Source organism: Physeter macrocephalus, chromosome 9 (assembly GCF_002837175.3).
Source record: "Physeter macrocephalus isolate SW-GA chromosome 9, ASM283717v5, whole genome shotgun sequence".
NCBI classification, from domain to species: Eukaryota; Metazoa; Chordata; class Mammalia; order Artiodactyla; family Physeteridae; genus Physeter; species Physeter macrocephalus.
In genome coordinates this window covers 63,009,854-63,028,911 of record NC_041222.1, presented here as the reverse complement: position 1 = coordinate 63,028,911, position 19,058 = coordinate 63,009,854, and the positions used below count along the sequence as shown (strand labels likewise).

Sequence of the window (19,058 nt, the reverse complement as noted above, 5' to 3'; positions counted from 1 at the left end):
TAACAAAAAAACAAACAACCTAATCCAAAAATGGGCAGAAGACCTACATAGATATTTCTCCAAAGAAGACATACTGATTGCCAACAAACACATGAAAGAATGCTCAACATCATTAATCATTAGAGAAATGCAAATGAAAACTACAATGAGATATCATCTCACACCGGTCAGAATGGCCATCATCAAAAAATCTAGAAACAATAAATGCTGGAGAGGGTGTGGAGAAAAGGGAACACTCTTGCACTGCTGGTGGGAATGTAAATTGATACAGCCACTATGGAGAACAGTATGGAGGTTCCTTGAAAAACTACAAATAGAACTACCATACAACCCAGCAATCCCACTACTGGGCATATACCCTGAGAAAACCATAATTCAAAAAGAGTCATGTACCAAAATGTTCATTGCAGCTCTATTTACAATAGCCAGGAGATGGAAGCTACCTAAGTGTCCATCATCGGATGAATGGATAAAGAAGATGTGGCACATATATACAATGGAATATTACTCAGCCATAAAGAGAAATGAAATTGAGTTTTTTGTGGTGAGGTGGATGCACCTAGAGTCTGTCATACAAAGTAAGTCAGAAAGATAAAAATAAATACCGTATGCTAATACATATGTATGGAATCTAAGGGGAAAAAAAGATCATGAAGAACCTAGGGGTAAGACGGGAATAAAGACACAGACCTACTAGAGAATGGACTTGAGGATATGGGGAGGGGGAAGGGTAAGCTGGGACAAAGTGAGAGAGTGGCATGGACATATATACACTACCAAACGTAAAATAGATAGCTAGTGGGAAGCAGCCGCATAGCACAGGGAGATCAGCTGGTGCTTTGTGACCACCTGGAGGGGTGGGATAGGGAGGGTGGGAGAGAGGGAGACACAAGAGGGAAGAGATATGGGGACATAAGTATATGTATAACTGATTCACTTTGTTATAAAGCAGAAACTAACACACCATTGTAAAGCAATTTTACTCCAATAATGATGTTAAAAAAAAAATACAATACCTGATTGCTATTGCTGTTATTTTAGGTATCATTTGTCTCTAGCCCTAGATGACCATTGTTCCTTTTAAAGGCAGGTTGAAGGAAGGTGGGAAAGTCACTGGTAGATATTTAGTATATGAAATCATTGCTGAATTAAGGCAAGAAAAACAAAAAAGTGGTATTTTCCATAAGGAGAGATAAGGGTTAAGTGACTATATGAGCATATGTTTAATATTTACAGAAAAGGTATTTACATGAGTATAATTTTAACTGTTTGCAAAATAAATTGGAAAAATGAATAAGAAAATGTGACCAATTTGCATTGTAAAAATATTTGAAATATCAGAATCTGATTGTATTGCCAGCACCTAGCAAAGTGCTTATAACAGAAACATACACCTTAAATTTTGTTGATTGAAGGAGTGGCATAGATCCTTGTATTAAAATTTGCTTAAAATACCATGAAAGTTTAAAAGATGGAAATCGGAGTATAAACTTGAGGAGTCTATCAAGAACTCAGCATTGCAAGTTCATGGGAGATTTTAAATTTTGCTTATTCACTAAAAGTAGAGAAATAGTATTCATTAGGATGAAGACATTTTCAATGTTGACATATCAAATGTAAAATAAAAATTGGGGCAATATTTAGAGTACAAACTAGTAACAGAGTAGTCAGTTTGCTAGCCAAAACCTAGATGGAAATGCCTTAAATGTATTTCCTTACAAAATAAAAAGGGGTACACATCTGTCCCAGAAGAAGCATGTTATTTAGGAAAAGATTTATTGGTATTTATTATTTGTTAACAACTAAGATGCATATAGCATCGTCTAATGCTAATTTTAGAGAACAGAATTAACAACCCAGGTTAAATGAAAGTTGTATTCTGTCATATGGAATTATTTTGCTTGGAGTATGATCAAATTTATCTGAATCTAAGTCATGTTTTCTTTTGGCATACTTTTTTGAATTTTGTACTTTTTTAGGCTAAATTGGATAATATTAATTTTATGGTAAAACAGCAGTTTCAAAGTTCAGAGCAGTGTTATTTTAATTATTTACAAAGAAGGAAATGCAAGTGAGAAACAGGACAGTTAAATTTGTAAGAAAGAAGAGCATCTTGAATATGTCTAGAAAATATGCATATATTTTATGCTTTCCAAAAGTATATAGGCTTATCCAAAAATAGAAAGTATTATACAACTTAGAAATCTGATTTCTTGCAGTCCTAGAAATTCCAGAATATTTAAGTGTGATTTTAATCACTATTAATTGAAACTGTTGTAGCTTATGGAAGTATGATCACTGTAATCAGAATATATCCTGGTTTGGTAATTAAAAATTAATGGCAAGTATACACTGACACTTTTTATTTAAAGGTGAGGTGGCAAAGTCTACTGTTGATGGGGCTCAAATGATTTTTAAGTTTCTGTTGTCAGGAGCAATCAGGGATCATCATAGTATTGAAGACAATTACCATTCTTATCCTGGGCTGATTATTGTTAATTTTTGTTGTGATGTTTGGCTTCCTCTTTTTATCTCTTTGAGATTTTACCTGTCCTCTGTTTATTTTATTCATTTACTATCTTTTCTGTGGTTTTCAGAATGGGCATAGTATTGTAAAAAGCTTCAAGAACACAGCATTGGGTCCAAAGTTTCATTTTCTGCCCCCTTCTTTTATTAGAGTTCTGCAGATAGTTAAAAGAATTCCGTCATTATGAGATGACTCTGAGGCCCCTGACTTTAAAATAACCAAACAAAAGTCTAAAGTTGTGTAATTATTCTTGGTTTTCCTGTTTCCCCACTTTTAAGTGAAGAAACTAGTTAAGAATATGGCTAAGCTACTCATACAGTAATCATAGCTGATTGCATATAGTATCTGGAAAAATGCATGGTATCTAGCTGCTTTCAAGTAGGTTGAAAAACATGTCCACTCATTTGTGATGTTATTTTGACATTACCTTTGAGAGATTGCTAAGTCATAACGGAATTCTCTTTTTGGGAACTGGTCTTCCAAAATATCAAGATAAGTAATTCCCAAAAGCAGTAGGAATTCTTAGCTAGTTGAGCAATTAGAATCACATGTATCAAATGATGGTGGTGTGTGTTTAGGAGGGTATGTTTGTTTTCTGTGTTTTCTTCTGTACATTTTTAAATGTTTTATACACATCTTTATTTTGACAGGGAAGAGCCACTTGATTTTCTGATATTACAATTGGTAAAAGAAAGGGGGGGAACCCATTGACAATAAGACTATAATAAGTTAACACAGAGATGTATAGTTTATGTATTTTTTAAAGATACAATTTAGAGGAAAAGGGCAAAACGATAACATAAATAGTTGTTTATATACATCCATTTTTGGAAACAATTACATGCCAATTAAAATTATATCAGGAAATAAAGTAAACTTTTGGTATTTTTAATTTATAAAATGGGAAAGTAAAAAAGGTCCAAAAGTAGAATATAACTATAATTAAAAGTGATAGGGCTTCCCTGGTGGCGCAGTGGTTGAGAGTCCGCCTGCTGAAGCAGGGGACACGGGTTCGTGCCCCGGTCCGGGAAGATCCCACATGCCGCGGAGCGGCTGGGCCCGTGAGCCATGGCCGCGGAGCCTGCGCGTCCGGAGCCTGTGCTCTGCAACGGGAGAGGCCACAGCAGTGAGAGGCCCGCATACCGGAAAAAAAAAAAAAAAAAAGTGATAAGTGAAAACTCGGCATCTCTCCTCTCTAACGCCTTGCTCCCAAATGAGCTTGCATATTTTATTAGCTTGATTTTTTAAAAAAAGTTGAATTGGGAAACTATTTTAGTATATTTGATCAAAACAACTTGCTTTTATGGAGCGGAAATACCACCAACCCTGAAATATTGATTTTGAAGGGCTTTCTTCTGACTTCGCTTGTGCAGAAGCCCGAGAAAGAGGTTTTTATTGATATAGCTTTAGGATATTTCAACTCGAGAGGGGAAAATATCCGCAAAACTAACCTTTGTATTATGACATTAGGCTGATGTGCCTTTAGGAAACCCTCAGAGTTATCCACTTTACTCCTTTACCTTTTGAGAAATGCAAAGACTTTATACATAACTGAAATAAAACGGCTAAATTCTGCCTCCTTACCTTTGCATCCCAATAAACATCGCTGCACATGTCTTCATTTTACACAATTTTTTAAATCTATAAATCAAAACACTGGGAGTTATTACCCCCAAATTATCGTGCCTACAGAACTTCCATTTGTGAGCCCAAATTACCAGAACAATTTTTATTTTTACCGATATCACATCCTATTTCTGATAAGGACAAGCAGGGGTCTGCTTGCCAAAAATCATTCCAAAGATTTCACAGTCACAGATTCATAAGAACAAATATGAAGGATATACCCAAGGAGAGTGTCTTAAAATAAACCCTTTTAGGAAAAGAGCAAAGTTTCACCCTAATTTCTTGTAATCCATGACGCAGGTGCTTCTTTGCATTGCTAGATTTAATTATTTTTTTTCCATAAAGTCATATAGATTTTCTCTCCAGTTTTGAGTTGGGAACAGGTTTATATTGTTAGAGATAAAACTGTACTGCGGATAGTGTTGTGCTATGAGATTCCCAAAACTTTGATGCTTCCTGAGAATGAATTATTCACTCTGTACATAATGAATTATTAGGTACAATTCACTCTGTACATAAGATTTTTGATTTTTCTGGTATTTTTTGCATTTGATCATTGGAGTTGTAATAGTTATAAATCTATATTCACAGTATAATTTTAAAGATGCTGAGATTAACCTTTTTTTTTTTTTTTTTTTTTTTTGCGGTACGCGGGCCTCTCACTGTTGTGGCCTCTCCCGTTGTGGAGCGCAGGCTCCGGACGCGCAGGCTCAGCGGCCATGGCTCACGGGCCCAGGTGCTCCGCGGCATGTGGGATCTTCCCGGACCGGGGCACGAACCCGTATCCCCTGCATTGGCAGGCGGACTCTCAACCACTGCACCACCAGGGAAGCCCGAGATTAACTTTTTTATTCACTGATAGTCTTGATTATATAGAAAAATGTATTTTCCTGTAAATATACTAATCACTACATTAAATTATGCTTATTTTTATCTCCAGCATAATTACTTAACACAAAAGTTAAATAACTTATCCACGTTCACATAAATTGTAAATGGTGGAGCAAAAATTTGGATTTGGGCTAGTTTTCCTGAACACTCAACTATTATGCTACATTTGTTTACAGTGTCTATCTCACAAGCTAGGACATAAATACCATGAGGGTTGGGACTTGGTCTTGTTCACGGTGTTATACCCCCCGGAATTCAGAATAGTACCCTCAATAAATATCTATTGATTGATGAATGAGTAAAAATATATAAATAGTATTTAGATGCTTTTGTCTTACAGAGGAATGTGGTGATTTGAACATTTAAGGGTATGTTTCTGAAGTTCTCAACAAAAGTTTACAGGATTTAAAATAGTTTGGGTTATCCTTTTAGTAATATAATAGTCTTTGAGGCTAAAACTAATTTACTTTTAAGATTGTAGAAATTCTCCCTATAGTTGATGTATGATTTTTTACTCCTTCAATAGTTTATAACTAATTTTCTAGATGCCATTTATAAAGTAACAATTTTAGTCATTGCTTAATCTGGAGTTCAGGATTCCCAAATAGAACATAAAACTGCAAAATATTTTTATTTTGTAGTTACCAAATTTTTGAATTAACCACATTACCACTATGTTTAATTTGGCCTAAGTTATAGTGTTTTTACTGTGCTTTTATTCTGCCTGTTTGAGTTGTACTAAACATTACAAGATCATTCATTAGTAATTGTCATGTTCTCATAGGATTTGTTTAAAATGACAAAGTGCTAAGTTTTCCCAAGTGTAAAGCTCCAAATAACTGGTCAAACTATTACATGTAAAGAAAAGTAATAAATTTTAAAAGTCTGTTCTTCAAAATTATTTTGGTGTTGATTTAGAAAATCAAGTAAGTTCTTGTTTTAAGGTTTAACTTTTCAGGAGAGGCTTTTTTTTTTGAGAATAGACTATAACATAGACATTATGCGAGGGTGTAGCCTATAAAATAACAAAGGCGAAAATGTCTTAGTGTTTCAGAACAAGGAATTTAGAATGACATTGTCTAGATTTTGATTCCATATCTATAGGCAAGTCACTTTCACTTTGTAAAATGCAGTGTCCTTTGTAAAAGGCAGATAATAACAATAGCACTTCTTAGGGTCGTTATGGAGATTAAATGAGATGGTGTGTGTTTGGAACCTGGCACAAAGTAACTAATAAATATTGGCTTTTTACCAATTTAAGAATATCGCCTCCTAAATTCTCCCATTGTATTGCCATTGAATGGTCAAGTTAGAGTTAAATAACCATCAGATAATTTGTTAATTAGATTGACATCGTATGGGGGGAGGGCCTTCACATACCTTTCTGTATGTATGTGGTTGTGTTTTGGGGGGCATGCTGATTGCTGATTTCTCTGCAATCAGGTTACCATCACTAACATGCCACAGTCCCTCACTTGATGATTTTAAACAGTGAGTTTCTTTGTGCAGCTCCAGTCTCTCTCTCTTTTAGGAGAGTTTTCCCTCCCTACTCATCAGTTGAGGGGCAGCCTGACATCAGGGATTGCCTACAACTCTAGAAACCAGGAGATTTGGGATATATATGTTTCCAGGTCTGCCACTAGTTTGGGCAAGTCACTTAATTTCTCTGGTTCCCAGTTTCCTTATTTGTAAAAAGGTGGGGTTGGGCAAGTATCTAGCAGGGCCCTTAGAAAGCCATCTTATCAAAGGTAGCTTATGTTCTCTCTTTCAGTAGTCAGCCATGTAATTAGAAATATGTGTGTATGCATTCATGTGTGTATCTCCTGAGATTTTTGTCAAAAATTAGATAATTTTCCTAATTAGCAGGCACTGATCAAATGTAGGATTAGGCAGTGCCTAAATACTTGTTTGCTGCTAAGATCTTGTATCCAAAGGCTGCTGGGTGTCATAGCAGCAAGCTTGGATCATTCGGTAATTATCATTGCAGTTAAGTCTAATTCGTTATATAAATATGGTTAAATCAAGAAACTAGGGCATTGTAAAGAAAGACTGATGAAAGAAAAACAGCCATGTAGGTAGCTTCCATTGATTGACTAAGGTTTGAATCATATCTAATTTCCTTAGCCAAGCAAGGGCCCTCTTAACTCACCAATGTGGTTATAAACACGCTGATACAGCTTCTACATGTGGATTTCTGATCATGTGGCCCAATGTTGGCAAATCCTGGATTTCTCTGTACTAGGTGATTTTCCTGGACTAACAACCTATGATTCTAAGTCATAGATTATCTCAGTCTTTAGTCCTTGATCCACTTTAAAAATAAAGACAGCTATTGAAAAATACAAAGCAGCCCTTGTCTTTATCACTAATATGCTCCCTCAATCGCAGGTTTCCTTCGACCATTGTGAAGAAAGTAAAATGTTCTATTAAAAACAAACAAACAGGCTTCCCTGGTGGCGCAGTGGTTGAGAGTCCGCCTGCCGATGCAGGGGACACGGGTTCGTGCCCCGGTCCGCGAAGATCCCACATACCGCGGAGCAGCTGGGCCCGTGAGCCATGGCCGCTGACCCTGCGCGTCCGGAGCCTGTGCTCTGCAACCGGAGAGGCCACAACAGTGAGAGGCCCACGTACGGCAAAAAAAAACAAAAAACAAAAAACAAACAATGCAGAGTGTACAAAGTATATTAATGTGGCATAAGAAGGCACATTAGATTGGAAAGAGGAATGTATATTTTGAGGTCAGTAACTGGAACTGAGCCATAAGTGTGTGCATTCTTAGTGATTTATAGATGCTTATTGACTTGGAAAAATATGAATTTGTTGAATTCTTTTCATTTTCCACTAGCTTATGTGGGTTAGGATTATATTATTTCGCTTCCCCTTTCTCCCTTTCTCCCACCTCCCACCCACCCCCACCAAAAAAAACAAAAAAACAAAGCAAAGCCCCCCAAAACTACGGGGGCTTCCCTGTTGGATGAAATGGAAATTTCTCAGCCTGTCATTCAAAACTCTTCACATCCCAGCCCCCAACACATTTTCAATTTTATCTCCTAGGATTCCCTTCTGTGCACCTCCTCTCTAGCCCCCAGTGGTTCTCCTTAATCCCCAGCACATTGTGTGTTTTCACACCTCTGCCTCTTTGCTCAGGCTGCTCCCTTGGCCTAGGATGCCCATTCTCCTATCCAGTCTACCTGACAAACCCCTGTCCATTCCTCAAGATCCAACTGAAATGTTGCCTGCCTCCATAAATCTGTCTGCATCTTTTTGTCAGGTATCTCCCTCCCCTGTGCTCCCATATGTAGCCCTTTAAATGACAGCATTATTCACACTGTGTTATAGTTACTGCCCCACATGCTCCTACCATTGCTACCCTGTGTAGCAAGAACCATGCTTTCATTATATATGTAGTCTTAGCATCTGATACATAGTAGACACACAATAAAAGCTTGTCAAAGTGAGTAAAAACCATGTGTGCATGTATCACAAGAAGGGACATGCCCTGATTCAGATGAAATATGTTATCTTCTTATTCATTACATATAATTTGGAGAATGCAGAAAAACAAAAAGGAGGAAATGAAATTCATCTGTAACCCTGCTCCCTCAGAGATCATGTTAACTGTGTAGTATATATATTTATAGTTAAAGCATACTTTTAAGAGGAACTCTGGTTTTTAAAATTAGAAAATTACCTACCTGCTTAACAGATGATCCTAATTCTTGACTTTGCTATTTCTTTGTTAGCTCACTGAGAGAATAATCATCCTCTTTGTGGTGATCACCAGTCAAGAGGAGGTCCAAGAGAAATACGTGGTGTGTGTTTTATTCATCTTTTGGAATCTATTGGATATGGTTAGGTAAGGAGGCAAAATAATCTCTTAAAACAAAGCCAAATTGCTTTCTAAAGTGAAGCCAGTAATAGCTGCTTACATTTGGTTACTCTGAATGAGAGAGAAATACATAACCCCTTTTCATATTATTTTGTCTTGATATGGAAATGTATTTTTAGTGCTTTCTGTAATGGGCATATCAGAAATAATGGAAACCTACCATGGTATCAAGAGCAAATCATTGCATCAGGTTCCCAGCAGAAGACTTGGCATACACCAATTTGGAATAAATCTCGCAGCTGTTGCTAATGAAAGGCATTCTTTGCAATTGCTCTGGTATGTGTTACTTTAATAAGCAAAGCAAGACTTATATTCTATCATAGTCACAATTTACAAAGTTGGTTTCTTTGAATTCAAGAATATTTTAAATATAGGGCCTTATCTCTCTGGGGAAAAAACACACCTCCACAAACATTTGTATACAATTCCAGCAGGTTCAAATAACTGAAGTTCTTTCATGGACTCACTGGGAATCCTTGGACCTCAGGTTAAGAGCCCTTGCTCCAGATGGTGTTATGTTTCCTTCTAATTCTAAAACTTTGTGTGTTATCTCTACCAGCAATGGTGTAAAATTGCTGAGCCCTTTGCTCAGTGGCTCACTTTGGAGAGGCTCCTAACTGCTACTTCAGGCTCTCACAAATGAGAACTGTCCCTCCTGCTTGAAAGATCTGGATGTGGAGGGGTAACAAAAGAACCCTAGCATTTTAGCTGAGGTTATATAAATTCTTTATTATATTGTCAATAACTTGGCTGAGTTAAGATATTCTAAGTAGAATGAATTTAATGAAATATTTTGTTGAATTAAAGTGACTATAATTCTTTGTTATATATAACTTAGTTATTTCTCACTTTTAACTGAAAGATTTGTGGATTTGGGGCAAACTTCAGGGAGTTTTGTAGCCCATGACTTTCTGTTTATGAGACATGGAGCCTCATCTGGGACTGTGGCTTTCTGATGTTTCATTCTCTGGTATGCCCAACTCTTTCAGTGTCGATTCAGTCTCAGATAAGCTCAGTAGACCCGTTAGAGAACAAAGTGGTTTTGGCATTGAGAGTGGTATCGTGATGTGATGGAAAGACTTTTGGACATAGAAGTGGAAGATCTCAGTATGAACCTCACCTCCACTGCTATATGATCTCGGGCAAATCACACAACCTTAAAAATAACAGCAATGCGATAATTCATGGACCTTAACATTTACCCTTTTAAAATATAAAATTTGTCGATTTTAGTGTATTCAAAGACATGTGTAAAGACATCACCACTATCTAATTTGAGAACATTTTCATCACCCCCAAAAGAAGCCCCAAATCCATTAGTAGTCGCACCCAATTCCCTTTTCCTCCCAGCCCTGGCAACCACTAACATACTGTCTGTATGGATTTGCCTATTCTGGACATTTCATGTAAATGGAATCATATAATATGTGCCTTTTGTGACTGGGTTCTTTCACTTAGCATAACATTTTCAAGGTTCGTCCATGTTTGGTTTTTTTTTTTTTTTTTTTTTTTTGCGGTACGTGGGCCTCTCACTGTTGTGGCCTCTCCCGTTGCGGAGCATAGGCTGCAGACGCGCAGGCTCAGCGGCCATGGCTCACGGGCCTAGCCGCTCCACGGCATGTGGGATCTTCCCGAACTGGGGCAGGAACCCGTGTCCCCTGCATCAGCAGGTGGACTCTCAACCACTGCGCCACCAGGGAAGCCCTCGTCCATGTTTTAACAGGTATCAGTATTTTATTTCTTTTTATGGCTGAATAATATTCCATTATATTGATATACCAATTTTTATTTATTCATTTATCAGTTGATGGACATTTGGGTTGTTTCTACTTTTTGGTCAGGAGGAATGCTGCTGTGAACATCCATGTACAAGCTTTTGTGTGCACATATAAGTGGACCCGCTTAGTTCAAACCTGTGTTGTTCAAGGGTCAGCTGTACAAAAATTAATTGTATTCTACACATTTGCAATGGCCTATCCTAAAATAAAATTAAGAAACCAAAACATCAAAAAATAAAGTACTTAGACATAAATTTAACAAAAGATGGGCAGAACTTGTACACTAAAAACTATAAAACATTGTGCAGAGAAATTAAAGAAGATCTAAATAAGTGGAAAGATATTCCATGTTTATGGGTTGAAGACAATGTTTTTAAGATGGAACACTCCTCAAGGTGATCTACAGATTCAATGCAATCCCTATCAGAATCCCAGCTGGCTTCTTTGCAGGAGTTGAGAAGCTGATCCTAAAACTCATATGGAAACCCAAGGAACCCAGAGTAGCCAAAACAATCTCAAAAAAGAACATAGTTGGAAGATTCACACTTCCCAATTTCAAAACTTACTACAAAGCAACCAAAGTTGCACACATCAAGAGTGTGATAACGGACATAAGGATATATCGTGGAATAGAATTGACAGTCCGGAGATGAACTCTCAAATTTATGGTCAATTGATTTTTGACAGGATGCCAAGGTCTTTCAATGGAGAAAAATAGTCTTTTGGTCAAATGGTGCTGGGACAGCTGGATATCCACATGCAAAGGAATGAATTTGGTCCTTTACTTTGCACCATACAAAAATTAACTCAATGGATCGAAAACCTAAATGGAAGAGCTAAAACTATAAAACTCTTAGAAGAAAACATAGGGGTAAATGTTTTTGATCTTGGATTTGACAATGGATTTTTAGATTTAATACCAAAAACACAAGCAACAACAAAAAGAGATACATTGGACTTCATCAGAAGTGATTTTTAAACATATGAAAAGATTCTTAACTACTCTTGTAATAAGAGAAAAAAAATCAAAGCAGTGAGATACCATTTTTCCCTTATATTGGTAAAGAACAAAAATTTTGATAACATGCTATGTTTGGTGAGTGCTTGCACTGCTGATGTATATCATATATAGTATATATACACATAGGTAAGTATATGCAAAAATATTTTGGAAAGAATACATGAGAAATCGGCATTGGTCATTGCCTCTGAGGAGTGGAATTAGGGTCCTGGAATGAGAGAAAGATTTACTTTTCTGCATTCATGTTTTCAAGGTTTTGAATTTTGTTTTGCCATATGTATGCACTGCCTATTCCAGTAGTTCTAAGTATGGTCCCTGGACCAGTGGGATCAGCGTCACCTGGAACTTGTTTGTAATACAGATTCTCAGGTCCACGGAATCAGACACTCTGGAGATGGGGCCTAACAGTTTGTGCTTTAGCAAGCCCTCTGAGTGATGCTGATGTATGCTTAAGCTTGAGAAATGAAAAGATTTTGACTACTTCATCTAGTACATCATAAAGGAAGATTTAAAACCAGCTCCTATACCCAAAACAAGCTCCTAAGGCCAGTTCTTTAATTATTCACACAAGATGGCACATTTTTTTTTATTTTAAAAATTCATTACCTAGATGTTTACAAGTCTGTCTGTATTAAAAACTTAGCCTCTCCATAAAATGGGCTTGGCTTCTGAGTGAAATTGAAGTCACTATTTGAGGAAACTTGTAACTGTAATTTGCTGGGGGATAAGAGTTACATTTTTCTCTCTTCCCTCTATAATTATCCGTGATCCGCCCCATAAGACAAGCCAGACTGACACGGTTCCTCTCTCTCCATTTTTTACCTCTTCTCCTGCTTACACCACAGGAAATAAAGTAAGGAATTTGCATACTCTCCAGTTTTACCTGTGTATTCAATTACACAGTAAGGTATTTTCTTCTGCTATTTCCCAGACATTAGCAGCAAATGATGTTTATGAGCAAACTTGTCTCCTTTCAGGTACACTTACAGCATGTTATCAGTCATTGGAATATCCTATGCTGTCTTGACATGGCTCAGTCAAACACTATGGATGCCGATTTATCCTTTGTGTGTTCTCGCTGAAGGTAAGAAAAGAGTGACTTCTCTGTATTGCTTACTGACAAAAGCAGTCCTGTTATGATGATTCACAAAACTTTTTGATGATTAAGTTACTATTTTTGCTACTGTTCAGCTGACTCCGTGTTATCTTTCCTGGCATACTTCCCTTGATGCAAAGAAGCAAAACATTAAAAAGTCAAGTTAAGGGGGAAGCAGCTCTGCACAGTAGACAAAATATTGGATGAGGAATCTGAGGGCCTTTAACTTCATTAACTTGCTGAGTTTGGGTAAATCATTTAACCTCTCTAAGTCTGTTTACTCATCCAAAGGGGATTTAACATTCAGTGACTCAGTGATTATTTGTAATGCATAGAAATTCAGTTCCCCCTTGGCTGGACTAGCCTTCCCACTTACCATCTACCATGCTGCCTACTCTCTGCCAGTGACAGTTAACTGTGCCTTTAGACGAGTCATTAGCTTCTCATGGAAGCGTTCCTCAATTTCCTCATCAACAGTAATTCCCCCAATGAATCTGTTTTGTAAGACCTATCTTAGTTGTAATTAGACATTTGTGTGATTCTTTGATTAATGTCTATTTCCCTGTCTAGCCTCTAAGCTCCATGGGGATCTGGAGTTGTCTTTGTTTCTTTCTTCGTTTGTCTTATGCACCTAGTATACATGCTCAATAAACAATGAATTATTAAATACAATGTGAAGTAGGCTAATTACTTAGCCTAAATGTAAACCTAAAGCTTAAAGTCAAATAATTGAAAGCATCAATTTGCAAAGAGCTTGAGAATATTTGGGGAATATATGCTTTCCTCTGTAATGGATTTAGCAGACTTGTAGGGAACTCTGAAGCAGACATGATAAAAGTTTTTGAAAACCGAAGGCATAAAGAAATTAAGAGAGCACATGTTAAGTAACTACGGGAAAACATACAGAAATATTTAACATAAAATGATGGTGACGTTGGCAATGATTATAAAGTATATATGATATAACCACACGTTGTCTATCTACCAGTGAGCAGAGAAAGGGAGCTTATATTATAGTAAATCACATTAGATATAATTTAAAAATCTGTTTTGTTTCCAAATAGACTATGCCAAAACAATCTAGGGAATAATTTTCTTGAAAACCATAAAAAATGGATTGGCCATTTATTTGAGAACAAAATCCATCACTCATTGAAACATTTATTTATTTATTTTTTTGCGGTACGCGGGCCTCTCCCGTTGCGGAGCGCAGGCTCCGGACGGGCAGGCTCAGCGGCCATGGCTCACAGGCCTAGCCGCTCCGCGGCATGTGGGATCTTCCCGGACCGGGGCACGAACCCGTGTCCCCTGCATCGGCAGGTGGACTCTCAATCACTGTGCTACCAGGGAAGCCCGTAAACATTTATTTATTAGGAATATTCATTTGTTAGATAATATGAAAAATACTATAAAGAATATATAAAGGAATAAAGTAAAAATATGACTAATATTTTCCTAAAAATAGGGATGAATAAATATATAGGAGACGTTTCTTTTTATTCCATAATTGTAAGCATTCTCCTTTCTTAGGAAAGCCATGTTTATATATAGTTGCCATAAAATGCATATTCTTTTATTAAAATTAGATTCATAAACTTATTCTTGCAGTTAAAAAACAAAGTATATCCAGAAAAATTTTGAAAGCACATATAACAAAATATCAATAATGATTAATTCTGGGTGGCAGAGCGTAGTAATTTTATCTTTATATATTTCTATATATTTCAAATGTCCCAAAGTATAAAAACATGTAGTTAAGAAAACCTGCTTGACTTTTGATAATTCTAATATCTTTTAATAACTGTAGTTTCCCATCTGATAATATAAGACAAAAACCAAGTTCATATTCATAATCAAATCAACTATACTAATAAAATGCCAGAGACTTAGGTGCTGCCCGTGGAAATCTTAGATGGCATGCTTTAGTGTCAGTTGCAGACTCTGCCGATTCCACTGTCTGGTTCTAACAGCTGTGGGCGCCTGAGTTTTCCTCTGTCTTTTTTAAAAAAGAAATTAAAAAAAAATAATTTTGAACTCACAATAAGTTGCAAAAACAGTGCATTGTTTCTATGTACCTTCACTCAGCTTACCCTGATGAGAATATCTTATATAACCATAGTACATTATCATTTTATTCCATGAAATGTTATGCAAAGCCTATACATGGGACACAATTTCATAGAATGTCCATCTCTTTTTATTTGACATGAGCCTCCTCCCTCAAAGTAATTTAGGCCAGCATTTCTCACATGATTCCTCAGAATTTTTATTAAGTACTGCTGGGATGGGGAGGAAGAAAGAGCTATTCCAAGACCAGTTAAGCTGAGGAAATGGGTGAAACCAGTTTCTTTATTGCAGAGCTTGACAGAATCTCTGCTATACCAATGTGTGTTATGAAACTCCAAGAGGAGAATATATGAAGCATTTTCCATGTTCATTCGTCTGTAACCCCTACTTGTGGCTAAGAGGACAGGTATTTTGAGATACAATTTTTGGTACGAACTACTATGTATAAAATAAATAAGCTACAAGAATATATTATACAGCATGGGGAATATAGCTGATATTTTATATTAACTATAAATGGAGTATAGCCTTTAAAAATTGTGAATCACTCTGTTGTACACCAGAAGCTTATATTGTACATCAACTATACCTCAATAAAAAAAGAAACACTGTAAACTATTTTTGTGTAGGCATAATAAAGTAAAAAATGGACAAAATTCAACAAATCACACTGCTATAATGGCCTTGCCAATCTGATCAGCGGATTTCTATATCAAACTATAGCTTTGGCAAAAGGATTCAGCAATTATCACAAAATGGTTGTTATCAAATTTGGAATATCCTTCAACTATGCATACATATATACACATCTCTGTAGCAAGTTAAGGAGGGAAACCTTCATGATTCCTTTTTTCTTTAAACAGCATTTGCCATCTATCAGTCACTGCCTTATTTTGAATCATTTGGCACTTACTCCACAAAGCTGCCCTTTGACTTATCCATCTATTTCCCATATGTGCTGAAAATATATCTCATTATGCTCTTTATAGGTAAGTGGCTTTTCTGTTTTGTTTTGTTTTTGCATTCTTTCTGTGCTTTTTGGTTTGTGCTGCCATCTACCTTAGTAGAAAGGTCTGTAAACATGGGAGAGATGGAAAAAGAAGGCTGACATGACAAACTAGACCTTGTTAGTAAAGTATTTAGAAGTTATAATGCTTTTTGCAGATCATCATGAGATCAAATATATCACTCTTCGCACTGTATGAACAAGAACAGTTTTACTAGCAGAAAATGTAACTGCTTTGTGTATGAAATATAAAAGTTTTCACCACAAACACAAGCATCTACAAAGAAAATCTAGATGTCAAACTAAGTGAACTTGGCTGTTTCTGGATTTCCCATTTATATCTGTTTTGTTTCCTGTTTGTTTGCCCTTATGTGCTAGCATTTCCTAGCAGGCAAGTGGGACTAGGTGCTAAAGGCTCAAGAAAAATATATAGGACAAAAACTTACAGTTGAGAAAATCTAATCAATTAATTAATTTGTCCAGGAAATTGGGAAACAGACTTCTGTTATTAAATTTTAGTTTCTCCAGCTCTAACCTTCACAAATCCTTAAGATAATTATTACCTCTAGAAGATAACAGCTATCCGGTATGTAAGAACAACACATAAAAGAGAAGACAAATGTAAAACTTTAGGGGAAATGGAGAGAGCTAAAGAAAAGTTCCTTCCTTGCAATAAACAGAACAGTAAAATGGAGGAGTTTGCTTTACTTCCCCTTCTGCAGAAAATCTGGACACTCTTTAAGTATTCCTTCTTTGAGTCTCCTTTGCAAGTGTCTTCTCCCTGGACTCCAGGCAGCACTCTATTTCAAAACCATGGTTCTTTCCACAGAGTTGGTTAATCAGTCTTAATTTTTGCCATTTCTTTCTCCACATCAGGTATGTATTTTACCTATAGTCATCTTTACTCAGAAAGAAGAGACATCCTCAGAGTCTTTCCCATTAAAAAGAAGAAAATGTGAAGCATGGCACTCTGATGTGACATAAGAAAGGAGAGGCTGTGGATTCAGCTGCAGTAAACACAACACAGGTGGAAAAATACCTAGTATTTCATAAAAATCCATGACATGCAATAATTGCTCTCCTCCCCAAAACTCTTGACATATACAGCAGTCTGTGTTTCTCACATGTTGTTTTTAGTATGTATACTCTTCACGACCTGTTTCACCAAAGCTGTGAATTTTACACAAGTTAAGTTTATATTGTGTGAAGCCTGATTATTTTCCTGTAAGGTTAATGAGAAATAGGATTTTAACTGGAGTAGATTCTGTTAAACTAAGAAACCAAAGTTGTTAACCTAAATTACACCTATTTACATATATTTCTTTTTACTTCTGAGTTCCCAAGTAGCAGCTGATCTGTGGGAGGGGAGTGATGTGTAATATGTTCTGTATTTTTCTAGAATAACCTATTTTATAGACAGATGTCACTGTCCCCAGAGTTAACACCCACCTTAAACATTAGACACACTTAGAAAATTAAACATTTTTCCAAACCCTGAAAGAGTATTTGTTAATATTACACAAGTTATTTGGAATTTGATGGTTTAAGAGAGGACCCTGAGGAAAACAGAATAGACCTTCGTTTTCACAAATAATGCCCCATATTCCAAAAAATCTAATCAAGCCATATACATACCTTAAAGGAGATAAAAAGTACAAAAATATAGTAAATCATTTACATAAGGCAAGAAAATTGAGAACCAGTGATGCTTCAGATTATTTACTACTGAATTATTATTGATAATTGCTATAAGTCATATGTAAGTCATCACTTTTGAAAAATGCTCCTTTCTTTGAAGTTCTAAAATATATGTGAATAATTGACTAATAGAATAATTTCTGTACCTTCAGTATATCATTCACTTTTCTTGAGAGAATTATAGAATCTTATTATCCAATAACTATATAAAAAGGGTACTAAATATTTTGTGACAATAAGAACCAGGTAATGGAAATGTAATTATAAAAGATGGGTAATCTTATTTCCACTAAATAAAACATATGAAAAGAAACAATTGAGTATTAATAAAGATAGTTGATATCTTTATAAAGTTAATATATTTGGAACTTTAAAATAAGTATTAAAATTATCCTTTTAAGAAGCTGTACATTTTATTTTGCTTTTGTTTCTATTGAAGTATAGTTGACTTACAATATTACGTCAGTTCAAGTGTACAGCATAGTGATTCAGTATTTTCTCAGATTATACGCCATTATAGGTTGTTATAAGATAATGGGTATAATTCCCTGTGCTATAGAGTATATCCTTGTTGCTTAACTATTTTATATATAGTAGTTTGTATCTGTTAATCACATACCCTTAATTTGTCCCTTCCTCCATCCCTCTCCTCTTTGGTAACCACAAGTTTGTTTCCTATGTCTGTGAGTCTATTTCTGTTTTGCATATACATTAATTTGTATTATTTGTTAGATTCCACATATAAGTGATATCATAGTGTTTGTCTTTCTCTGTCTGACTTACTTCAGTAAGTATAATATTCTCCAGGTCCATCCACGTTGCTGCAAGTGGTAGAATTTCATTCTTTTATGGTTAAGTAATAGTCCATTTTATATGTATCGTGCATCTTCTTAATCATCTGTTGGTGGGCATTTGGGTTGCTTCCATGTCTTGGCTATTGTAAATAGTGCTGCCTGCTATGAACATTGGGGTGCATGTATTTTTTCGAATTAGTGTTTCCATTTTTTCTGGATATATACACAAGAGTGGAATTGCTGGGTCATGTGGTAGTTCTATTTTTAATTTTTCTAAGGAACCTCCATACTCTTTTCTATAGTGGCTGCACCAATTTGCATTCCTATCAATAGTGTTCGAGGGGTTCCCTTTTCTCCACATCCTCGCCAACATTTGTTATCTGTAGACTTTTTGATGATAGCCATTTTGACAGGTGTGAGGTGATATGTCATTGTGTTTTTTTTAATAAATTAAAAAAAATATTTATTTATTTATGTATTTATTTATCTTTGGCTGCATTGGGTCTTCGTTGCTGCACGCAGGCCTTCTCTAGTTGCAACGAGCTGGGGCTACTCTTCGTTGTGGTGTGCAGGCTTCTCATTGCGGTGGCTTCTCTTGTTTCAGAGCGTGGGCTCTAGGTGCGTGGACTTCAGTAGTTGTGACACATGGGCTCAGTAGTTGTGGC

The 19,058-nt window shown here is 36.2% G+C and overlaps 1 protein-coding gene across 2 annotated transcripts in view; it reads left to right on the top strand.

Moving 5' to 3' along the window:
- Window positions 1–18,012, top strand: part of HACD4 (3-hydroxyacyl-CoA dehydratase 4) — a 24,292-nt gene extending 6,280 nt beyond the window's left edge. Inside the window, exons 4-7 of one of the 2 annotated variants that reach the window (XM_007119045.4) lie at window positions 8,788–8,900; window positions 12,710–12,816; window positions 15,759–15,884; window positions 16,778–18,008. In XM_007119045.4, coding sequence (XP_007119107.1) covers window positions 8,788–8,900; window positions 12,710–12,816; window positions 15,759–15,884; window positions 16,778–16,860 — 429 coding nt within the window. In that variant the 3' untranslated portion in view covers window positions 16,861–18,008. Of the gene's footprint in view, window positions 1–8,787; window positions 8,901–12,709; window positions 12,817–15,758; window positions 15,885–16,777 lie in introns of both variants that reach the window. The other variant, XM_007119046.4, reaches the window with a different exon arrangement.
- Window positions 18,013–19,058: the final 1,046 nt, after the last annotated feature.